The sequence below is a fragment of the Salvia splendens genome, chromosome 6, assembly GCF_004379255.2.
Source record: "Salvia splendens isolate huo1 chromosome 6, SspV2, whole genome shotgun sequence".
Taxonomy (NCBI): domain Eukaryota; kingdom Viridiplantae; phylum Streptophyta; class Magnoliopsida; order Lamiales; family Lamiaceae; genus Salvia; species Salvia splendens.
In genome coordinates this window covers 2,450,053-2,469,312 of record NC_056037.1, presented here as the reverse complement: position 1 = coordinate 2,469,312, position 19,260 = coordinate 2,450,053, and the positions used below count along the sequence as shown (strand labels likewise).

Here is a 19,260-nt window from a genome sequence, read left to right as displayed (position 1 = left end):
CTGGCCAATCACAACTCATCTCCCAACCAACATGGCTCTCACTTCACTTCCCAAACTGCTCTTTCTTGCATGTTTCATCTTCTCCTATGCCACGTGGAGGGCATTGGCCGCCCGCGACTTCTCCATCGTGGGCTACTCGCCCGACGACCTGACCTCCATCGACAAGCTCATAAACCTCTTTGAGTCGTGGCTTGACAGGCACGGGAAGATGTACGAGAGCATCGAGGAGAAGTTGCATAGGTTCGAGATATTTAAGGATAATTTGAAGCACGTCGACGAAAGGAATAAGGCGGTCACCAACTATTGGTTGGGCTTGAACGAGTTCGCGGACATGACCCACGACGAGTTCAAGCAGAGGTTCCTAGGGCTCAGGGTCGATGATCGGTTGCCTAGGAGAAACGAGTTCCCTCAGGAGTTCGAACAGCGAGACTTCGAGAGCTTGCCTAAATCCGTAGACTGGAGGAAGAAAGGAGCCGTTACTCGTGTCAAGAACCAAGGCTCGTGCGGTACGTGCAAAAAATTGCAGGATGTCTCGATAAAAGAAAACAATCAAGTGAATTTTTTAGCATTAATTTTTATTAATTCATGAGTCCAACATTAATTAAGTACGAGTAATTTTGAAAATTTTTAAAAAAAGTTGAAAGGCCGGACGGTTCATGGTCGAACCGGTCTAATAGGTTAACGGTTTATATGTACAACTAAACTGGCCGATCCGGTCTGATTTTTACAACAAACTCGTATCTGGTGGCATATTTGTAATTATGTTGACGACTGAATATTTGGATATGAGTGCTAACTCGGGATTCTTGGAGTGCAAATGCAGGCAGTTGCTGGGCGTTCTCGACGGTGGCTGCGGTGGAGGGCATAAACCAGATCGTGACGGGGAACCTGACCGAGCTGTCAGAGCAGGAGCTGATCGACTGTGACACGGCTTACAACAGCGGCTGCAACGGAGGCCTCATGGACTACGCCTTCACCTACATCGTTTCCAGCGGCGGCCTTCATAAGGAGGAAGACTATCCATACATAATGGAGGAAGGAACCTGTGAACAAAGCAGAGTAATCAACCTCTATAAACAATCAACAGTGTTTTCCATGATTTTCAATGAAAATTAACATTTGTAAGATTGATTTTCAGGCAATGTCTGAAGCAGTCACTATTAGCGGATACCACGATGTACCGGCCAACGACGAGAAGAGTCTGTTGAAGGCACTGGCGAATCAGCCATTGAGCGTCGCCATTGAGGCTTCGGGCAGAGATTTCCAATTCTACAGCGGGGTACGTGCTCAAACTTTACTCCTTTTTACAAGTAACGCACGCAGCAAGAAGCCTTGTTTACTTAACATTTATACTAAAAGTGAAATGAGTATTTTATTGGTGAGTTTTTATTGCAGGGGGTGTTTGACGGGCACTGTGGGACCGAACTTGATCACGGAGTGGCAGCCGTTGGATATGGGACGAGAAGGGGGGTGGACTACGTCATCGTAAAGAACTCGTGGGGGCCGAAATGGGGAGAGAAAGGATACATCAGAATGAAGAGAAACACAGGGAAACCAGCTGGAATTTGTGGCATCAACAAAATGGCCTCATTCCCAACCAAAAGCAAGTGAAGTAGATAGCAATATGTGACAGTTCTATCCAAAAATCAAACTACTGTGTATTTCAAGAATAAGGTTCTGTTCTTTACATTTCTATTACTAGTATTAAAGAGATGTAATTTTGATTAAGCTCATTTATCTGAAGAAACACATGTTCATGAACATTTAAACATCCTAACATTTCTATTATTTGAATATAAATATCATGACAACTCTTAAATACTTGCCAACAAAATCTAACACAATATGATAATTTTTAATAAAGTATTTAATATACCTACTCTTAATAGCCAACAAAAGTCTCCACACACTATTTATTTAATTTTCCAACTCTTAAATACTAGTAGTACAGTATATGCCAAACATAAGTCCCAACACACAGCCGCAGAGTCGTCTGAGGTCGTTGACGCATTTTCGCAAACACATTGCGGGCTTCCGATTTCGAGATGCATGTGAGCGAGAACGAGGGGATAGAAGGCAAAACCTTCGTGATCACGGGGGGGCTTGGCTTTGTGGGCTCGGCCCTCTGCTTGGAGCTACTCAGAAGAGGTGCATATCAAGTCCGGGCCTTCGATATTCGGGCCGAATCACCCTGGTCTGACGCTCTCCGTGCTCGCGGCGTTCGTTGTCTACAAGGTCTGTTTCTTTCTTTGTCGTTTTTCTCAACTTGTGGATCCTGATTTGATATTTCTGCTGTCGATTGAGAGTTATCGTATTGCCGTAGATGATTTGATTTTGGTGAATTTTACGGTTTTACATTAGTTTGATGGTGATAGAATGAACATGTGGAGCTGCAGTAAGTAATTGGGGTTTCGAGAAAATTCAATTTCTTAATTTTCAAGTTATTGAATTCTTTGGCTTATTAAGCAAATGCATAATCTTGATACTGTATTACTTAAAGTAGAAACTCTATGACATAATTTTATTGATATTATACATGTGCAATAATCAGGGGATGTGTGTAAGCAAAAGGATGTTGAGAAGGCTTTACAAGGGGCAGATTGTGTTTTCCACCTTGCCTCGTATGGAATGTCGGGCAAAGAGATGCTTCAGTATGGGCGTGTCGATGAAGTAAACATAAACGGAACCTGCCACGTCTTGGATGCTTGCCTGGAGCACGGCGTGAGCAGGCTCGTTTATGTCAGCACGTATAATGTCGTGTTTGGCGGGCAAGAAATCGTGAATGGAAACGAGGCGTTGCCTTACTTTCCTATCGCTGACCATGTAAACCCTTATGGCCGCAGTAAATCTATAGCTGAGCAGCTTGTTCTCAAACACAACAGTCGATCCTTTAGGTAGGTTTCTTGAAGGACTCGTAACCTCTTTTAACTCATCGGTTAATATGAAATTTGATCAATGCAGAAAACAGAAAGGAACGCTGTATGCCTGTGCGATCCGCCCTGCTGCTATATATGGGCCAGGTGAAGAAAGGCACCTGCCTAGGATCATTAAACTCGCGAAGCGGGGTCTTCTGCTGTTCAGAATTGGTGAAGCGAATGTGAAGTCGGATTGGCTCTATGTTGATAACCTTGTTCTGGCAATGCTCCAGGCAAGCATGGGCCTTTTGGATGATATTCCCGGGATAGTAGGACCGCCTGTTGCTGCCGGCCAAGCCTACTTCATATCGGATGGTAAAGTTGTCCCACATATTATGGATTGAGTTTTAGTTTTCGTTTCGTCTGAGTTGTTTCCCGTATAATCGACAGGCTCTCCAGTCAACAGTTTTGAGTTCCTCAGGCCTCTGCTCGAAGGCTTGGAATATGAGCTCCCTAAACTGACATTGCCCGTCTCCCAGGCTCTTTTCCTTGGAAAGGTTTTCTCTATGTTTTACTCACTTTTGTATCCGTGTCTAAACCGGAGGTGGCTTCCTCAGCCTCTGATACTCCCCGCTGAAGTCTACAAGGTGCTACCCGGAAATTACCTGCTGCATATGTTTGTTTGTATGCACATATTGTTAGACTATAAGGTTAAGAATACTTATTCCGATTTTTGGCAGGTTGGCACGACACATTACTTTTCGTTCCTCAAAGCGAAGGAGGAACTGGGCTATAGGCCTCTGGTCAGCCCTCAAGAGGGTATGGCTGCAACAGTCGAGTACTGGAAGGAGAGGAAACGAAGAACGCTGGATGGTCCGACCATATATGCGTGGGTGGCTGTCGTGATTGGAATGGCAATGCTGTTCTGTGCCGTGTGCTTGCCTGACTTGGGCCCTGTTCCCGTGATAAGAGCGATTTGCCTCTTCTTTCTACGCTCCATGGCGGTGATACGAGCAGTCTTCATCTCTGCCGTTGCTGCACATATCGGGGAGGGTGCGTACGCGTGGCATCTTGCAAGAAGATGTGATCCTGCCAATGCAAGAGGTTGGTTTTGGCAAACTGTTGTTATGGGATTCTTTTCATTGCGTTTGCTACTGAAAAGAGCTGAATTGCAATCAAAGTGAGATCTATCTCCACTGTGGTACTGAGTTATGATTGGAGATTTCTTTCTAATTTTCTGGAATGTTTAATTCTGACGTGAAAATAATACTTCTATATCAGAATGTTAGATAAATAAGTTTCTTGTATGGGAGTTGTGTTTAGAGGCATCAGCTCATCTCGGGCCTGGCCGGGCCGGGCCAGCTCGAGGCAATTGCATAGAAGAGCCAGCTAATCCAAGCCGCCACTTTCATGTAGTATTAGTTTTATAATGAAATATTATTTCCTGACTTTAAATCGGTGACACTGCAAAATGACAAAATAAAACAGTATTTCGTGGATTGGATATGTCGTAGTATTTCGTGGATTGGATATGTCGTAATCTTTTGAGAGTGAAACAATCAATAAAAGAAATATATTATTAGAAGAAAAAGGTATTGGTCAAAAAATCTATAGTACTACTACTAGTTTGGCAAAATTTGGTATTTCATGCACATGCTAATAAATTTGGTCTTTAAAATCATCGATGAATGGGTTATGCGTATTCCTGAATCCGACCTAATCCTTTTATTTTGGACATAATTGACGCCAGTGTGGCTTGCCTAATAATCTATGTGCAACCGTTAGACTTTTATTAGTCCAATTGATATCGTTTCATTTATAGTTTTATTTAGAATAAAATGTATACCTCAAAACACTTTTAACAATATTTTTTAAAAATAAAATTTATAGCTCAAGTTCATTTACAAACTCTAAACTAGAAATGATACATTTAAAATAAATAAAAACAATTTTATCATCCTATTATGATAATATGAGCCACATCAGCAAAATCCAAAAAATTATTCTCTTACCTTATCAAAAATCATAAAAATCAATTTACATCACAGCTTGTTTTCTCAACTGCAAAGCAACAATGGCTCCTATTTTTTCTCTGCACTCTCATTCCCTTCTCTCTCATCCCTCACTCTCTCTCTCCAACTCCCCCCAGCAAGGTCTGCTCTTTCTCACTCCTCTTCTACTGTAACTCCGATGCATAATCTGTTCATTCATCGAGAATTTTATTTTTATTTTATGAAGACAATAGGAAGAACAAGAGTACCTGCTTTATCTGCTGCAAGAGCAATGTGGTTGATCAGCAGACCCAATGGCAATCATTCTCCATCTTTCTCGCCCATTAAAATTATGCACAAACATGCAATTTTAGTTTTACTTTTTTTTTTTGCTGGATTTTTTTAATTGATTTTTGACAGCGTGAGCGTTGGAGATGAATGTAAGAAGCGAAGGAGAGAGTTGCTGGTGCAGGCGGCGGCTTCTGTTTTTGCTTTTCCTGCAATTGCTACGGCTGCATTGGCTGCTGAAAGCGGTAGTTGTGTTGTTTATTGATGAGGAAGATTTCAATTTCTTAATCGGTATCTTATAATCTGGATTTTTATAACATTACCAGAGGGTTTTCGTGTTTACACTGATGAGGTGAACAAGTTTAAGATCACTATTCCAGAAGGTGAGCTTTCGTTTGGGATGAAATTTACTTTGTGATTGGATTTCTACATTCAGCAGAAATACTAAATTTTAGCATTAGAGATACATATCTGAAGTGTTGAAACTATGGAATAGGTAGAAAAAAAACTCAACACTGACTAAATTTAGCATGTGGTAGCTGTTTTGTTTTTATGAGAGCTGGAAGGAAGAAAGTTATTTGATCTTGTTTGATTGTTGAAGTGAAACAAACCACTTACTTTCTAGTTTCTGAAAGTACTTGTGATTAATCATATTTAGTTTCATAAGTGGAAGGGGTTCTGTTAAATGGTTGTTCTGCTAATAAAGTTGTGGGTGCACAGATTGGCAAGTAGGCACGGGAGAAGGAGACTGGGTTAAGGCACTGATTGTTGAATTGAAAAAAACTACTATAGAGTTTCTGATATGCTCGTGGTGGTTGATCATATTTAGTTTCATCAGTGGATGAGATACTGTTTTGCTAGTAAAGTTGCGTATGCGCAGATTGGCAAGTAGGCACGGGAGAAGGAGACGGAGTAAGGGCACTAATTGCTTTCTACCCACAGGAGGCCTCCAGATCAAATGGTATGTATCTAAAGAAGGATGTTTTTGTGGAACTTCTGGTCCAACTCTAGTCTAATGTTTTTCTTGGACTTGCTTCTATTGCTTGCCCCAGTGAGCATTGCGATTACTGGCCTCGGTGCTGACTTCACCAGACTGGAGTCTTTTGGGAAAGTCGGCGAATTTGCAGAAACTCTTGTAGGTTTCACCATTTTCTGTTTTCTATCAACTTGATGTGATGAACAGAATGAATGTGATGAATGGTTCGGTATTTTTTGCAGATTGGTGGTTTGGACAGAAGCTGGCAGAGGCCTCCTGGTGTTGCAGCCAAACTTATAGATAGCAGAGCTTCCAATGGTAATGACCAGTTCCCTTCGAATACGATCATATGTCATCATGACGAATTTAGGTTGTTTTCAAGACAGGGGTGTTATGAGTAGGCTAACTATGAACTTGTTCCCTTTAAGTTCGACCATATGTAGCAAATTATAGGTTGTCAATGCAAACTACTTGAAGATATAGTTTCTAACTAAGATTATACTAGCCTTTTTTGGGATAATTGAGAATGTTAGTGGAGTAGCATGTTTTATGGGACAGGGTTGTATTATATAGAGTACACATTGAAAAATCCTGGAGAAAGTGGGAGACATTTGTATTCAGTTCTTGGTGTAGCAAACAATGGGACTTACAACAGATTATACACTCTCACAGGACAGGTTAGTCATATGCTAATACTATAAACTGGATTCAGTGTCATCTTCATTTTTCCATCTTTAGCCTAAGCGATTTGCTTGCATCGTGTAGTTTGTCGATGAAGAGGAAGAAAAGTTTGGCCCCAAGATTCAAAAGGTAAGCTGCAATCGCGTACATTTTGCATAATCTAATCTTCAAATCATGCAAAATAACATTGCTTTTTCAACAGGCTGTTTCATCATTCAGATTAAGTTAATGAATCATCCAAGGTCGTACAACAATGCCATTATATTGTCCTTGGTTGAAGTGAGTATACAGGCATTAGTATTTGGAGTTTTCTTCAACTATAAACTATAATCCTTTGTGAAAACATTTGGCTTTAGGGTTTTAGCTTCAGTTGCTACAATGTGACTAAAGTAATTTGATTTGTGACTGCACCAAAATCTCAAGAACAAATATGTTACATTAATCTTATTATATCTTAGAGCAACACAAGTTAGAGGATATAACATTGAATTTTTGGTCTCAGCTTCTCAATTTTCAAATATTTTGCTTACAACATGGCGAATTTTTTCAGTCCATCACAATTCCAATAATATCGTAGTTAATACTACATACATAAAATCATCCATCACATACAAATTCCTCATGCAAGACCAATGAACCACTTTTAACCATTGATCTATTCATGATCTACAATGGTCATAACACATCATGCTATAATGATACTTTTCACTCAATGAGTTATACTACTAGTTATTTCGATAACAATTATTGATCCCTACCTATATTTAAAAAAATTATAAGAGAGCAAAGCAATTGAGCTTCTTGTTTCATATTTTGAAGTGAAGCTCTGGAGTAAATCCAAGACTTGACAATGAAGAAGCTAAAAGTGGTGTGGGTTATGGACATGGATGCTGAGTAAATTAAATACAGAGAATGCAGAATGGGACTGACTGACTGACTATCTACACACCCAAAATGTTGGGGTCTGACTCACTATAAAAGAATCATATGTTGATTCTACCATAAATTTTCTTTTTACATGAATGTCACTATTTCCACATGCTAGGCCAGAAATCCCATTCCAGCCAGACTCGACTCATTTTGCCACAACACAAAGTGTCTTTAAAATACACCAAGTTTTACGATGTGCCATCCTCTCCCCACCATTGGGAGCGACTCCGACATTGACTTCTCTGGTGAGCGTGACAATGTAAGACCTGCACCAATACATATGCACTCAGCCCAATCTTGCTCTCAAGGGTGGCATGAATTCGAAGGGGAACAACTAGTATGCACAACATAGGTACCAAAGTGCAATGAAAACTAGGAAGGGTACCTCTAGAATGCAAAGCGAATAATTTGCAAGGCAAGATTTGAAGCCCACCAATGAAGTGGCAGTACTGCTGTTCTTAGTCCTGCTGCAATCTAAGGGAACCTGAAATTGGGTTTAAAATATCACGGGATTGTAGCATTATGGTGATGGTTATGTGGAAAATTTTGTGGATGACGACAAGAAAACTTACCTAGATTAAACCCTCACCCAGCATTTTGGTCAGAACCGCTACCTGGCATGTATTGAGGTGAATGTGCAGGTAGTAAGTATTGTGGCTGTTGTTGAATAGGTGTTCCAACACCTGATACGACCAAAATGTTAGCCCCAGGTCAGCTTGTTCAAGGATTCAGAGAAAAATACAACCCTTTCATGGAAGCAGTTGAAATCATTAAACGAATGCTGGCGTGATGTATTATTTCCTTTATAATGACGAAATAATATACAATCATCTAGCCGGAACATGCTAGGTCCATCATTCATAAATTCAAGTAAATATGTATACATGAATAAAAACACAAATGTCAACGGCACCAACCATGACAAGAGCAGTATTCACAAGGGAGGAAAACTAATTTCCTAACATTTCAGCAAAGTAAAACTTTTGTTATTTTTGAAAATGCAAAGAATCTGTGCTCCCTCCGTCCCATAATAGATGTCACACTTAACTTTTGAGTTTGTCTCACAAAAGATGTAACATTTCCTTTTTGAAAAAAATTCTCTCTCACAATAGTATAAATACAGTACTATTTTCTCTCTCCACTTAACATACAAAACAACATCTCATAAAATCTTGTGCCATTACCCAAGTGTGCCATAAATTATGGGACCGAGGGAGTATTAGATAGATATTTCTAAGCCCATAAGGAGAATGGGAGAACTAACACCACCATTCGCACAGCCCTCTCCCTTTTCAGTAGCACTACAACCATATATATCCCATAACCTTCAGTCCAACACTAAATTAGCAGTCACTAGAACAGCAACCAGTAACTTTGAGGAACGGGTATAACCATAACTTGTCCATCAGTTCAAGAGAGAAAAAGGAAGAAAACTCTTGTGCGCAAAGAATAGTAAAGCAGCCAGAATGTGGACAATCACTTATGTCAATCCTCAGGCTACATAATCATTCTAGAAGAGATTTCAGTTTAAATGCATGCCATCCATCTTCATGCTAGGACCTTCTCGTAGGAAAAACTAGCAAATTCTTGAGACCACCATGGTCTTTAGCCATGAAGCTTGCAGCCAAATAACCAATCATACGGAAATGATAGAGAAAATGGTTTTTCAGTACTTTTTTGGTCAGGCAGAGATATGGTGGCGCTGCTCGACACTTTGTAAAAGTAAAATTGATCATGACAACAGAGGCATGTATGATTTCCACTGGGGATAATTATTTGGTATTACTACTGGTGTTGAGCAGTTCAAATACTAACCTTGTGCTTGTTCAAATTCAGGGATCAATACAACTAGTAAAATTAATTTTTCGTCCTCTATGAATGATCCACACAAGAAAGTAATCTCTCTCGCAGGGGAAAAGAAAGAAGTAGGCCCTCAATAAGAATAGTACAGAATTGTCACCACAGAGAATACATAGAACAGATTGAAAATGAAAGATGTGCATATCTGAAATGCTGAACTAGAGGAACAGAGCATATTACCAGCAGGAAATGGGGATGGAATAGTTGGAACGGAAGTCGTTGTCATAGCATTGACATTGGGTCCACCAAACTGTACTATCTGATGGCCAGGCATTGCATATCCTGGCAATGCAGTGTAATTATGACTTCCGGGAACAGCCTGACTCATCTGATTGTATGGATACATAGTTGTGCCCACTGCTCCAGGCATGCCGTATATGTGAAGGTATTGCTGGTTTCCATATGGGTTGTAAACTCCCTACACAAAAACACCGGTCCAATGTCAAAATAACTAGAAAGAATATTATAGCACTAGAAATAACTAAACATCAAGTTTCCTAATGTTGACCTGAGGATAAGGATATTCAGGACTGTAAGCGGCATACCTGCACCAGTAAAAGGATTAATGACCAAACCAGTGTTGTTAGGGTCGCGGGTCGGTCCAGGGCGATGAGGCTGGACCCCGGGTCGCGGGGCGATGGGGCGTCGGGGCGAGGGACCCACGAATCGGGGGGCAAAATTATTTATTATTTATATATTAGTAATAATAATGATTAAATATAAGTCACTAATATATAAATACTTATACTTACATAACAGGAAGAAAAAATATTTAAAATTCCATCTGACATTGGGTAGAAAATAATTATCGAAGGAATTATAGTCTATTTACTTGTTTTGATATGTAATTAATGAATTTTATAATTAAGTTATTTTGGGAAAACATGAAAAGTTGGCAATACTAATAAATTAATAGTATAAAAAAGAGGAAAAGTAAAAAGTTGAAATGATTAGAGGCAAAAAGAGGCGGTGGGTGCCTAGGTTTTATCAAAAGAAGGACTCCATATTAAAATACTAATAAAATAAAAAAAAAGTTTCAGCTTCCTCCCTCTTTACACAAAAACGGATTCACGCCCCCTTCGTCAACCCAGACGCCCCCACAGCCCCAGGCGCGCCCCGACCGCCCTGATTGCGCCCCCACTGCGCCCCACGCATCTCGCTCGGCTCACCCATGTTGGGGCGAAGCCGGACTCGACCCTGGCGACCCGCGCCCCGGGCGCGCCCCGAGCGTGTTTTTAACAACACTGGACCAAATATGTTCAAATTTCAATAATTACTAGATATGACATCCCAAAGTAGACACATATATATCATCGAGACCATAGCCATGAATTCATATGAACTGAAACTACACTCTTGACCTATGAGGGTAACTATATTCAGATCAATATATGCACGAATAATAGATTTTGCAACACAAACACATTGGAATGGCAACAGATCAGATATTTGAAGTGGATCCTTTAGATTAAGACAGGAACATAGTATCAGATTTCTTCAAGCTTTGCCTTAATTATGGTTTTCAAATACTCCCTTCCTTATTTCACTAGCACTACCTGTGGCTGCTAAAGCAAAATCAGACCATAAAGCCACCTTTGTTTTTATATTTCTCTATCTTCGGTTTCTTTCTCTCCTTGTTTTGATTTCCTATTTCTACAGGTTTTCCTCTTAACCTTCAGCTGTCTTCACCTTCACTTCATCTACTTTCCACATTTTGTACCATTATGTCCACTATCCTTCTTTATTCTTCCAAATGGCAATCAGATAGGATATAAATATAAAAACAACATGGACTGCAAACTTTAAAGTTTTATTACTTATGAAGATGACCAGTTATATGAGTTTGTCTAGCCTGTGTGATAGGATAGTGTGAAGACTTTTCACTGGAAAAAGCCCAATCTATTACTTCCCCCTCCCCCAAAGCCATAGGGATAACCTACTAACTGCCCAATTTTCATCAGGCCAGTAAGCAGGCACCCATAATCAATTTTTCAATAATACCTGACCAGACCGGTTTGGGTTGCATTCCAATTTACCCGAGGCGAATGCCCACCCCTACAAGCATATATGACAGTTGAAATCAACAAGCATTACAAACACAATAACTAACTAAAGTGAAGACTTCTTAGATTAACTAAAGAAATAGTCAACAAACACAACATTCTAGAACTTTAACAACAAGCTTCTGAACTCTCATTTCACTAATCAAACATGGTGATGTATAAAAAAATTTATATATGGACTATCACAACATAAACAACTTGAGTGCCCGCATGGTAGCATAATATGAGAAATACCAGAACTGCCATCTATGCAAATGCAGAGCCAGAGTAGAAGAGTTCACAAATAACAGGCAGGCAACAGCAAGAGCAAACACACCAAATGAATATTCCAATAAAGGATGTTCCTCACCCATAAGGAGAGTACATCAAGCCTTGCTGAAATCCATATGTAACAGGTTGCTGGTAGCCAAAACTTCCAACATAAGCACCTCTAGCAGCAGGTTGTCCTCCAAGGTAAGGTGCAGGAGATCTAAGGCGTCCTATTAGGAATAAAGAGATTCATATATAATCTAGCAAAAAATGGCCATATTACCAAAGAACAATTGTTCAATTTCAACCATTCCACATATAAATATAAAGATTAATCTGTGAAGGTTTTGTCTATAGAAGTAATATTAATGCCTTGAGTATATTCACTCTAGTCAGAATTTGGCAGAAATTATTTCACCGGACACAATAAAACCAAACTTGAAGACTGAAGAGGTTGGGGTGGAAAATAAAACAAAAGAAGCAAAAAAGTTATATTTCCTCAAGAGCACTTTAGAAGGTAATTCAAATATATTACCAAACGGAATAGCTGGCCTAGGTCTCCCCAGTGAAGCCAAATTGCAATTAGCTCGCCTCCCATCAATAATTGGTGCAGGATCTGCACATGCTCTCCTAGCGGATTCTGGATCCCGGAAAGTCACCTAGACCCTCCATACAAAACCATATTGGTACCCAAGTCATTCAAGCATCCACATTTCTTCTTCAATCACAATAAATTACAATAATCCCATTTTTTCTTTCATGCTTATAAATGTTACAGCATCAAAAAGAAATAATGGCCACTTAATCGTCTACAATCCAAAACTAGAGTGTGCAATCACCAACAAGTTGAACATTAAGAGCCACAACAATGCAGGAATACAAATTTTAATACAAATCAAAAGTAAAAATCGTCAAGGAAGTTAACAAGTGCTCACAAAACCGTATCCTTTGGATCGGGCAGTATTCTTATCGGTGATGACCACGGCCTCAAGAATCTCTCCAAATTGCTCGAAATAACGCCTCATTGTCTCACTCTGAGTTTCCCAAGCCAACCCTCCTACGAAAACCTTAGTGAAGGTGGTATCCCCAAATGGAGAATTCATATACTGGTATCCTCCCTGCCCCGAGCTCGGCCCAGGCATAGGCTGCTGCTGCTGATAAGCCATGATCACCTCCTCAAATTTATCAAACTAAATTACTAAAGCGACTTCCTTTTTTTGGCTTCTAACAGAGAGAAGAAAGCTTCGGATGAAAAAAAAAGGGTTTGGTTCTTAAATCTAATCAAGGAAGGGGGGAAACGGCGATTCAAGTGATACTAAAGTCGATCCAATGAAGTGAAAGTACTACCAATTTAAGAGGAAAACCTTAGAAAAACCCTAGCTACGGCTGAAAGCGATTGAAAAGCCATCTTTTGTCCGTGAAATTTTAAATTCTACAATATGTACACAAGATGCTAAAAATAAAGGCTTCTGAGATTTGAATTTTGAATTTACAATAACAGATTACGACGCACGAAGATCAAGCTGGAAAGGAATATAAACTAAATGAGGGGAAATTAATTAAACGAGCCAAAAAGAAATCGAAGGAATAGAAGCCCAAAGAAAACCCTAATTTTGAGGCGGAAAGTGGAGGCGGCAGTAGTGGGTCAAACACAGGAGAAAAAAGAAGGGGGGGATCAGCTGTACAAGAGAGCAGGGAAAGCGTAGGTATGGACTATGGTGGGGAAAAGCTGAAAAGGCGAATCTTCAACGGAATTTCCAAGCTGCTTTTCCTCGATCAAATTCCAACCGAGTGAAAAAGAGAGTGATAATTACAATAGTTTGAGAGATGAATTAAAGAATAGGAAAAGGGAGGGTTTTGGATTTGAAATTGTGATCGGGGAGAGAGTGATGATGGTGGAGAGGGATGATCTGGAACAAGTTGTCATGATCTTTCTGAATTAAATTTTTTCCTTTTTTTTTGGAGAGAGAATCTGGTAATGGAATGAAATGAGGAAGAAAGGGAAATTGGGGCCTGGGCCTGGGGGACTATGGAAGGACAACTGCTTCCATTTTTCCAAACATAGAAGAAATACAGCTTGGAAGTGTGGGCCATCTTCTTCACCATCACTACTGTATGTCGTTTTCATTTTTATTTTATTTAAATTAAATTCTATCCAAAATATAATTATCTATCAATGTGTTGCCCCACTAACTTGTATATTTGTGGGTATAAAAGGGGTGTTTGGTAATCAAAATTAAATTATGTGAGATTATTTAATGGTATTGCATTGGCTCAAGATTAGTTTTATATGACATTGTTATATTTATTTAATCGAATAATATTAATTAATTTTATGTCAGATTGTTGTATTTATCTAACCGAATAATTTAATACTATAACACTTAATTTTGATTGATTTATCAAATCGAACACTTTATAGATATGTCAAAAATTCAATCATTAGTGATTTATATTTTGTATTTATTTATCTTATACATTATGGTTATTTTATATTTTATTCATCCCGAACGTTAATAAATTTTAAAAATACTGACGAATGTAACTCTTACTTTTATATACTATGCGAGTAAGAAATCATTTATCAAATGCCACTCATTTATTGAATACTACTACATTAAAAATTAATGAGACATGTTATGACTAATCATTTTAAAAATAACAAAATGTGAAATTTAATGTTGAATTTATAGAATCTAAAGTGGTTTATTATTATTTTTCCTATAACTCCAATACCAAGGATAAAAATTGATTAATGCCGTTCTATTTTTTTAAAAAAAATATTATTATTATTATTATTATTTGCTTAATGCCGTTCTAATTTGTATGTACAGTGTTTATAAATTTAATCATACAAAATCGTAATCATGGTTTTCGTGGCATAAAATGAAGAACATAAAAACGAAAAGAAAAGTATTGTCCTAGACATGACTTTATCAATTAATCGGTTCATTTGTCCCATTTTTTGTCTCGCCCATGTCTTGCCATAAATTGATTTATTTTATAAATAAATTTATTATTACAATATTAAATATCAATTAACTCTTAACGTTAGCAATTGAAGACGAGAAAATACAAAATTATATCAATGCATACGAAATAATCAACCCAAAATTAAATAACTGAATCTTATCTTATAAATAAAATATTAGTAGCATTGTTTTTCAGCAACTAAATGCCTACTTGTGGATTGGCATTAAACAAGTAATACTCCGTATTATTTTCCGAATGAATACAAATTGAAAATATACAGTATGTCATTTGGAGCACAATCTTATGACACTACGTAATTATCTGTCGAATCGAAAAGGAAACATTTCGGTTTAAAAATTACATAATTAAAATCCTAAAAATTTAAAAGTACATAATTAAAATCCTAAAAATAAAAAATTACATAATTAAATTCGTAAAATTAAAAAAATCACTACTCGTGGCCGAATTCCGCCCAAATGTATTTGATTATGTCTTCATGTAGTTCAATGTGGGCTATCGCGCATTGTGTTCCTTGTTTCGATCCTCTCGCCCACCGTCGTATGCACACCTCGGCGTGGGGGAGACATCGCGGTTGAGCTTCCAGCTTCATCCTCGTCGTAAAAGCTAGCCATCATCGGTCCTTCGTTAGCTATAATCATGTTGTTCAAGATAATATACGTGTACATGATGTCGGCGATATTTTTCACGTACCACAGTCGAGACAGAGCCTTCACAATGTTGAATCGGGCTTGAAGAACCCCAAAAGCTCTTTCGACGTCTTTCCGAGCAGACTCTTGACGCTGCGCAAAAAGAACCCGTCTCGGGTCTTGCGGGTTGCTGAGCGTCTTCACGAAAGTCGACCACCTTGTGTAGATACCATAGGCGAGATAGTAACCCATGTGGTATCCATTTCCGTTGACGGTGAAGTCGATCGCCGGTGCTACACCATTCAAAACATCATTGAAGAATGGTGAAGAATAGAGCACGTTCAAGTCGTTGTTGGCTCCGACAATACCAAAATATGCATGTCAAATCCATAGGCGGTAGTCGGCGACCGCTTCAAGGATAAGTGTTGGCCAGCCGCCTTTGTGGTCGCTTAAGTGTTGCCCCCTCCAAGCAGTCGGACAATTCTTCCACCTCCAATGCATGCAGCCAATGCTGCCAAGCATACCGGGAAAACCATGGACTGTTTCGTGAAGACGAAGCAACCGTTGGCAATCATCGGTGATGGGTGCCCGAAGGAATTCCCCACCGAAAGCTGAACGAACGCCGTCGCAAAAAATTTTAAGGCAAAGGATTCAGTTGACTCACCGACATGCAAATACTCGTCGAAGAGGCCAACCGTTTGCCAAGTAGCAAGTTGTCGGATGGCACACATACACTTCTGCAACGCTGAGACTTTGCCGACTGGTTGCGTCTGTACTTGTTTGACAGTATTCAACACATGTGGATAATGTGTTGACACTACGCATAAACAAGCGTTTTGACATGCGAAAACGGCGCCGAAAGTAATCTTCCAGAAACCGTGGCTGGTCGAAAAAATAGTCGGCAACGAGCCTTTCGTTGGCTCCCTCCCTGTCACGATGGATGTAGCGGCGGGTTGATCTAGTTGGTCGATGAGGAGGGGGTATTCGCGGTGACATACGCTTCATAGGCGGCACGGTATTGTTCATAGTATTCTTGTTCTTCGCGCTCCGCTTCCGCAATGAGATTGGTGAAATCCATTTGAGAGGGTTTGAGTGAGAGAGGAAGATGTAGATAAGTTGTATGAAAATATATGAATGAGAGATGATTTGATGTGAAAAATGGATGATAAATGTGTGTATTTATAGATGATTTTGGGAATAAAAAAAATCAAAAAAATTAAAAAAAATCCAGAAAAACGGTAAAAAAACAGCCATATTTTTGGGAATCTGAATTTTTTTTAATTTTTGGTATTATTTTCAATTTTTAAAAAGTAAAAAAATAAATGAATTTCCAACGAAAATGTCGTTGGCCAATCAGAACGTACTATGTCAGCTGCTCGCTGGCACGGACGACGGACACCCGTCCACTCATCGCTGCGGATGCTCTAAGAGTTTTTGCAAGAAATTGTATTCTCTTATGATTTATGCCCAGCCCATTTCAGTTGTACACATGGACTGGGTCGGGCCCAAGTTGTCAGACTTGTGGTGGGCGTGGGCCGAATTGGACTCATCCAATAACTCCAAGCTTAAGTAAGAAATTTGTGTTTCAAAAATATCGATGTTCTTCATTGACAATGAATTTTGTAGTTTATCCATATAGTTTTGAGTGAGCAATTTTATGATGTTTACACGTTTAATCATCATTTCTCTATGGGCGTCGTAAGTTTCAAAACCTTTTTTGCTTTGAGACTAGTGATTTCGTCTACACAATCTAGTCGAAGAAAATTAAATAAGTATAGCACAAAAGTCTTACTTTATGGCTGCCATATAAAAATTCAATCTATTTGCAAGTTTCATTGATTTTACCCTCATTATTATTATATGCATGAATCGAGCAGTTATAAATTAATAAAAAAGTGATCACCAACTTGATTAACTTTGAAAATTTCAAAGAGGAAGATCGATCCTTCAGTCTATTGATGCTTCTTTTGCTCTCGACCGTTTGAAACTATAACTTCGTTCATAAAAAAGCATCTACAATATAATAAAATATTGAAATTTGCACTAAACCATATAAATAATTCTCTCTAGAGTTGAATACAGTTATTTCATAGCTTTACTTTGTGTTTACAAGAAGTCTCACACTTAAAAAATGTTTTATTTGAATAAAAAACTCACACATAAAAAGTAAAATTATATAAATAATATTCAATGCTATTTATGAAGATGATATCCCCAGCTGTTTATGTACGAGGAAATATTGACAAAGAGAGATATATAGAAGGCAGATATTATACTATCAAGTCATGGAAAGTATACACTTAAAAACCTAGTGAAATTACAGCTCAAGTTGTGAATTCTTGTTTGGATTCATTGGATTTGTGGCATGGATATATACCCTGAACCTTCCATTTGAGGCATGGCTTTGGCCCCATTTCCCTTCATTTCAGGTCCCCTTTTTTAAGAGCATAATCACTCGATTTGACAAGGCCATAACTCCACCATCTGGGCACATAGAAAGAGATATAGATGTCGTTGGTTAGTGGTAGAGTGGTCAATGTCTGAGGCCAAGGGTCTTGGATTCGATTCTATCGTGACGCAGCATTTCAAATATCTGCTTATTCAATCATATTTCAAAAAAAGTATATATGTGTGTGTTGACTTTGTAGTAGAGTGATTAATATTTTAGAGTAAAAGTTTCGCGATTGAGTCCACTATAATCCGACCTTTAATTTTTTTTGTAAACCATAAAAAACCTAAAAAGAAAGAGAAAAAGATCATACATATGTGCATTATAGTCTAGAACAGAATGGTCAGTGCATTAAGCTACATATATATACCTCAGTGTTTGAGTTTATTGTGATATAGTCTTTAATTTTTATATTTATTTGTCATAAAGAAAAGAAAGAGGGATAGATATGATAAATTATGTAATTTGACAAGAGAAGTAAGAAGATGGAATGGAATCTCTCTTTCTCCTATTCTTTTATTGTATATTTAATAGTGATGAACTTTCGAAAATGTTGATTGGTCTTTCTATGTAACATGCAATTGCGAATAAATGTTACAGTATTCCCCTCTTGAAAAAATAGAAAACAAAGTCACACTAATAATTATTCTGGATGAAGAAAGCAATAGTTAAACAAGAAGCTACTAAAACAACCATCCTAATTTAATTGAATATATTTGCATCTTCTTCTTTTCAAAATGGGTGCTTTTTCAATATCATATTATATCTTAAATGTAGTGTGTGGTTTGGTAGTCATCGTTACAAATATAAGAGCCAGACTTGAGTTTGTGCAATATCAACGCACCTCTAAATTATTAGTATAAATAAAATATGTATGTTACTACTACTATATAATTAAATAATACTTCCCTTTCGTTCCGCTTTAGCAGTCTCAGTCACTTTTGAGTATTCGTTTTGTAAAAATTATAATAAATAGTTAAAGTGGAGAAATGATAAAGTACGCGAGAGAAATAAGACTCTTCTCTACATTATTCTCTCTCTTACTTTATTATTTCTCCACTTTAACTATTTATTATTATTTCTATAAAATGAGTACTTAAAAGTGACTGAAACTGTTAAGGCGGGACAGATGGAGTATAGTAGGTGTTTAATTAAATGATATTGAGTGGATAGGGATTAGGAGAGTGTTTTGTGGGTCCATTATGCCCGCCGCAATCTGGGTCATTCTCCTCCCTTCATTTTTCATTTATTTGTTTGTTGTATTTTACACTAAAAATTAGTGTGTGTCAATATTTAAT

General features: G+C 38.3%; 4 protein-coding genes across 5 annotated transcripts; 3 read left to right on the top strand and 1 right to left on the bottom strand.

Annotated features, from left to right (window-relative positions):
* On the top strand, positions 1-1,763 carry LOC121809418 (cysteine protease XCP2-like). Its single transcript, XM_042210034.1, has 4 exons — positions 1-506; positions 824-1,059; positions 1,139-1,279; positions 1,396-1,763. Exons 1-4 carry the CDS (start codon positions 32-34, stop codon positions 1,609-1,611), a joined length of 1,068 nt encoding a protein of 355 aa, XP_042065968.1. The 5' UTR covers positions 1-31; the 3' UTR covers positions 1,612-1,763.
* Positions 1,764-1,882: 119 nt separating this feature from the next.
* Positions 1,883-4,162, top strand: LOC121809417 (short-chain dehydrogenase/reductase family 42E member 1-like). The gene is made up of 5 exons (XM_042210033.1): positions 1,883-2,235; positions 2,552-2,894; positions 2,962-3,230; positions 3,306-3,502; positions 3,596-4,162. The coding sequence occupies exons 1-5, from the start codon at positions 2,046-2,048 to the stop codon at positions 4,037-4,039; spliced, it is 1,443 nt and encodes a 480-aa protein (XP_042065967.1). The 5' UTR covers positions 1,883-2,045; the 3' UTR covers positions 4,040-4,162.
* A 706-nt stretch (positions 4,163-4,868) lies between these two features.
* Positions 4,869-7,270, top strand: LOC121809408 (psbP domain-containing protein 3, chloroplastic-like). Its single transcript, XM_042210009.1, has 10 exons — positions 4,869-5,008; positions 5,094-5,163; positions 5,267-5,379; positions 5,461-5,517; positions 6,015-6,095; positions 6,187-6,269; positions 6,353-6,428; positions 6,669-6,787; positions 6,876-6,920; positions 6,994-7,270. The coding sequence occupies exons 1-10, from the start codon at positions 4,930-4,932 to the stop codon at positions 7,018-7,020; spliced, it is 750 nt and encodes a 249-aa protein (XP_042065943.1). The 5' UTR covers positions 4,869-4,929; the 3' UTR covers positions 7,021-7,270.
* Positions 7,271-7,424: 154 nt separating this feature from the next.
* LOC121809406 (RNA-binding protein 38-like) lies at positions 7,425-13,937 on the bottom strand. 2 transcript variants are annotated; one of them, XM_042210007.1, is made up of 9 exons: positions 12,829-13,937; positions 12,429-12,552; positions 11,994-12,123; positions 11,583-11,636; positions 10,090-10,126; positions 9,762-9,999; positions 8,294-8,404; positions 8,107-8,205; positions 7,425-7,987 (listed from the first exon to the last, which is right to left on the bottom strand). In XM_042210007.1, exons 1-7 carry the CDS (start codon positions 13,057-13,059, stop codon positions 8,307-8,309), a joined length of 912 nt encoding a protein of 303 aa, XP_042065941.1. In that variant the 5' UTR covers positions 13,060-13,937; the 3' UTR covers positions 7,425-7,987; positions 8,107-8,205; positions 8,294-8,306. The 2 variants fall into 2 exon arrangements, with proteins under 2 accessions (XP_042065941.1, XP_042065942.1); XM_042210008.1 differs by lacking the exon at positions 11,583-11,636.
* Between the last annotated feature and the right edge of the window lie 5,323 nt (positions 13,938-19,260).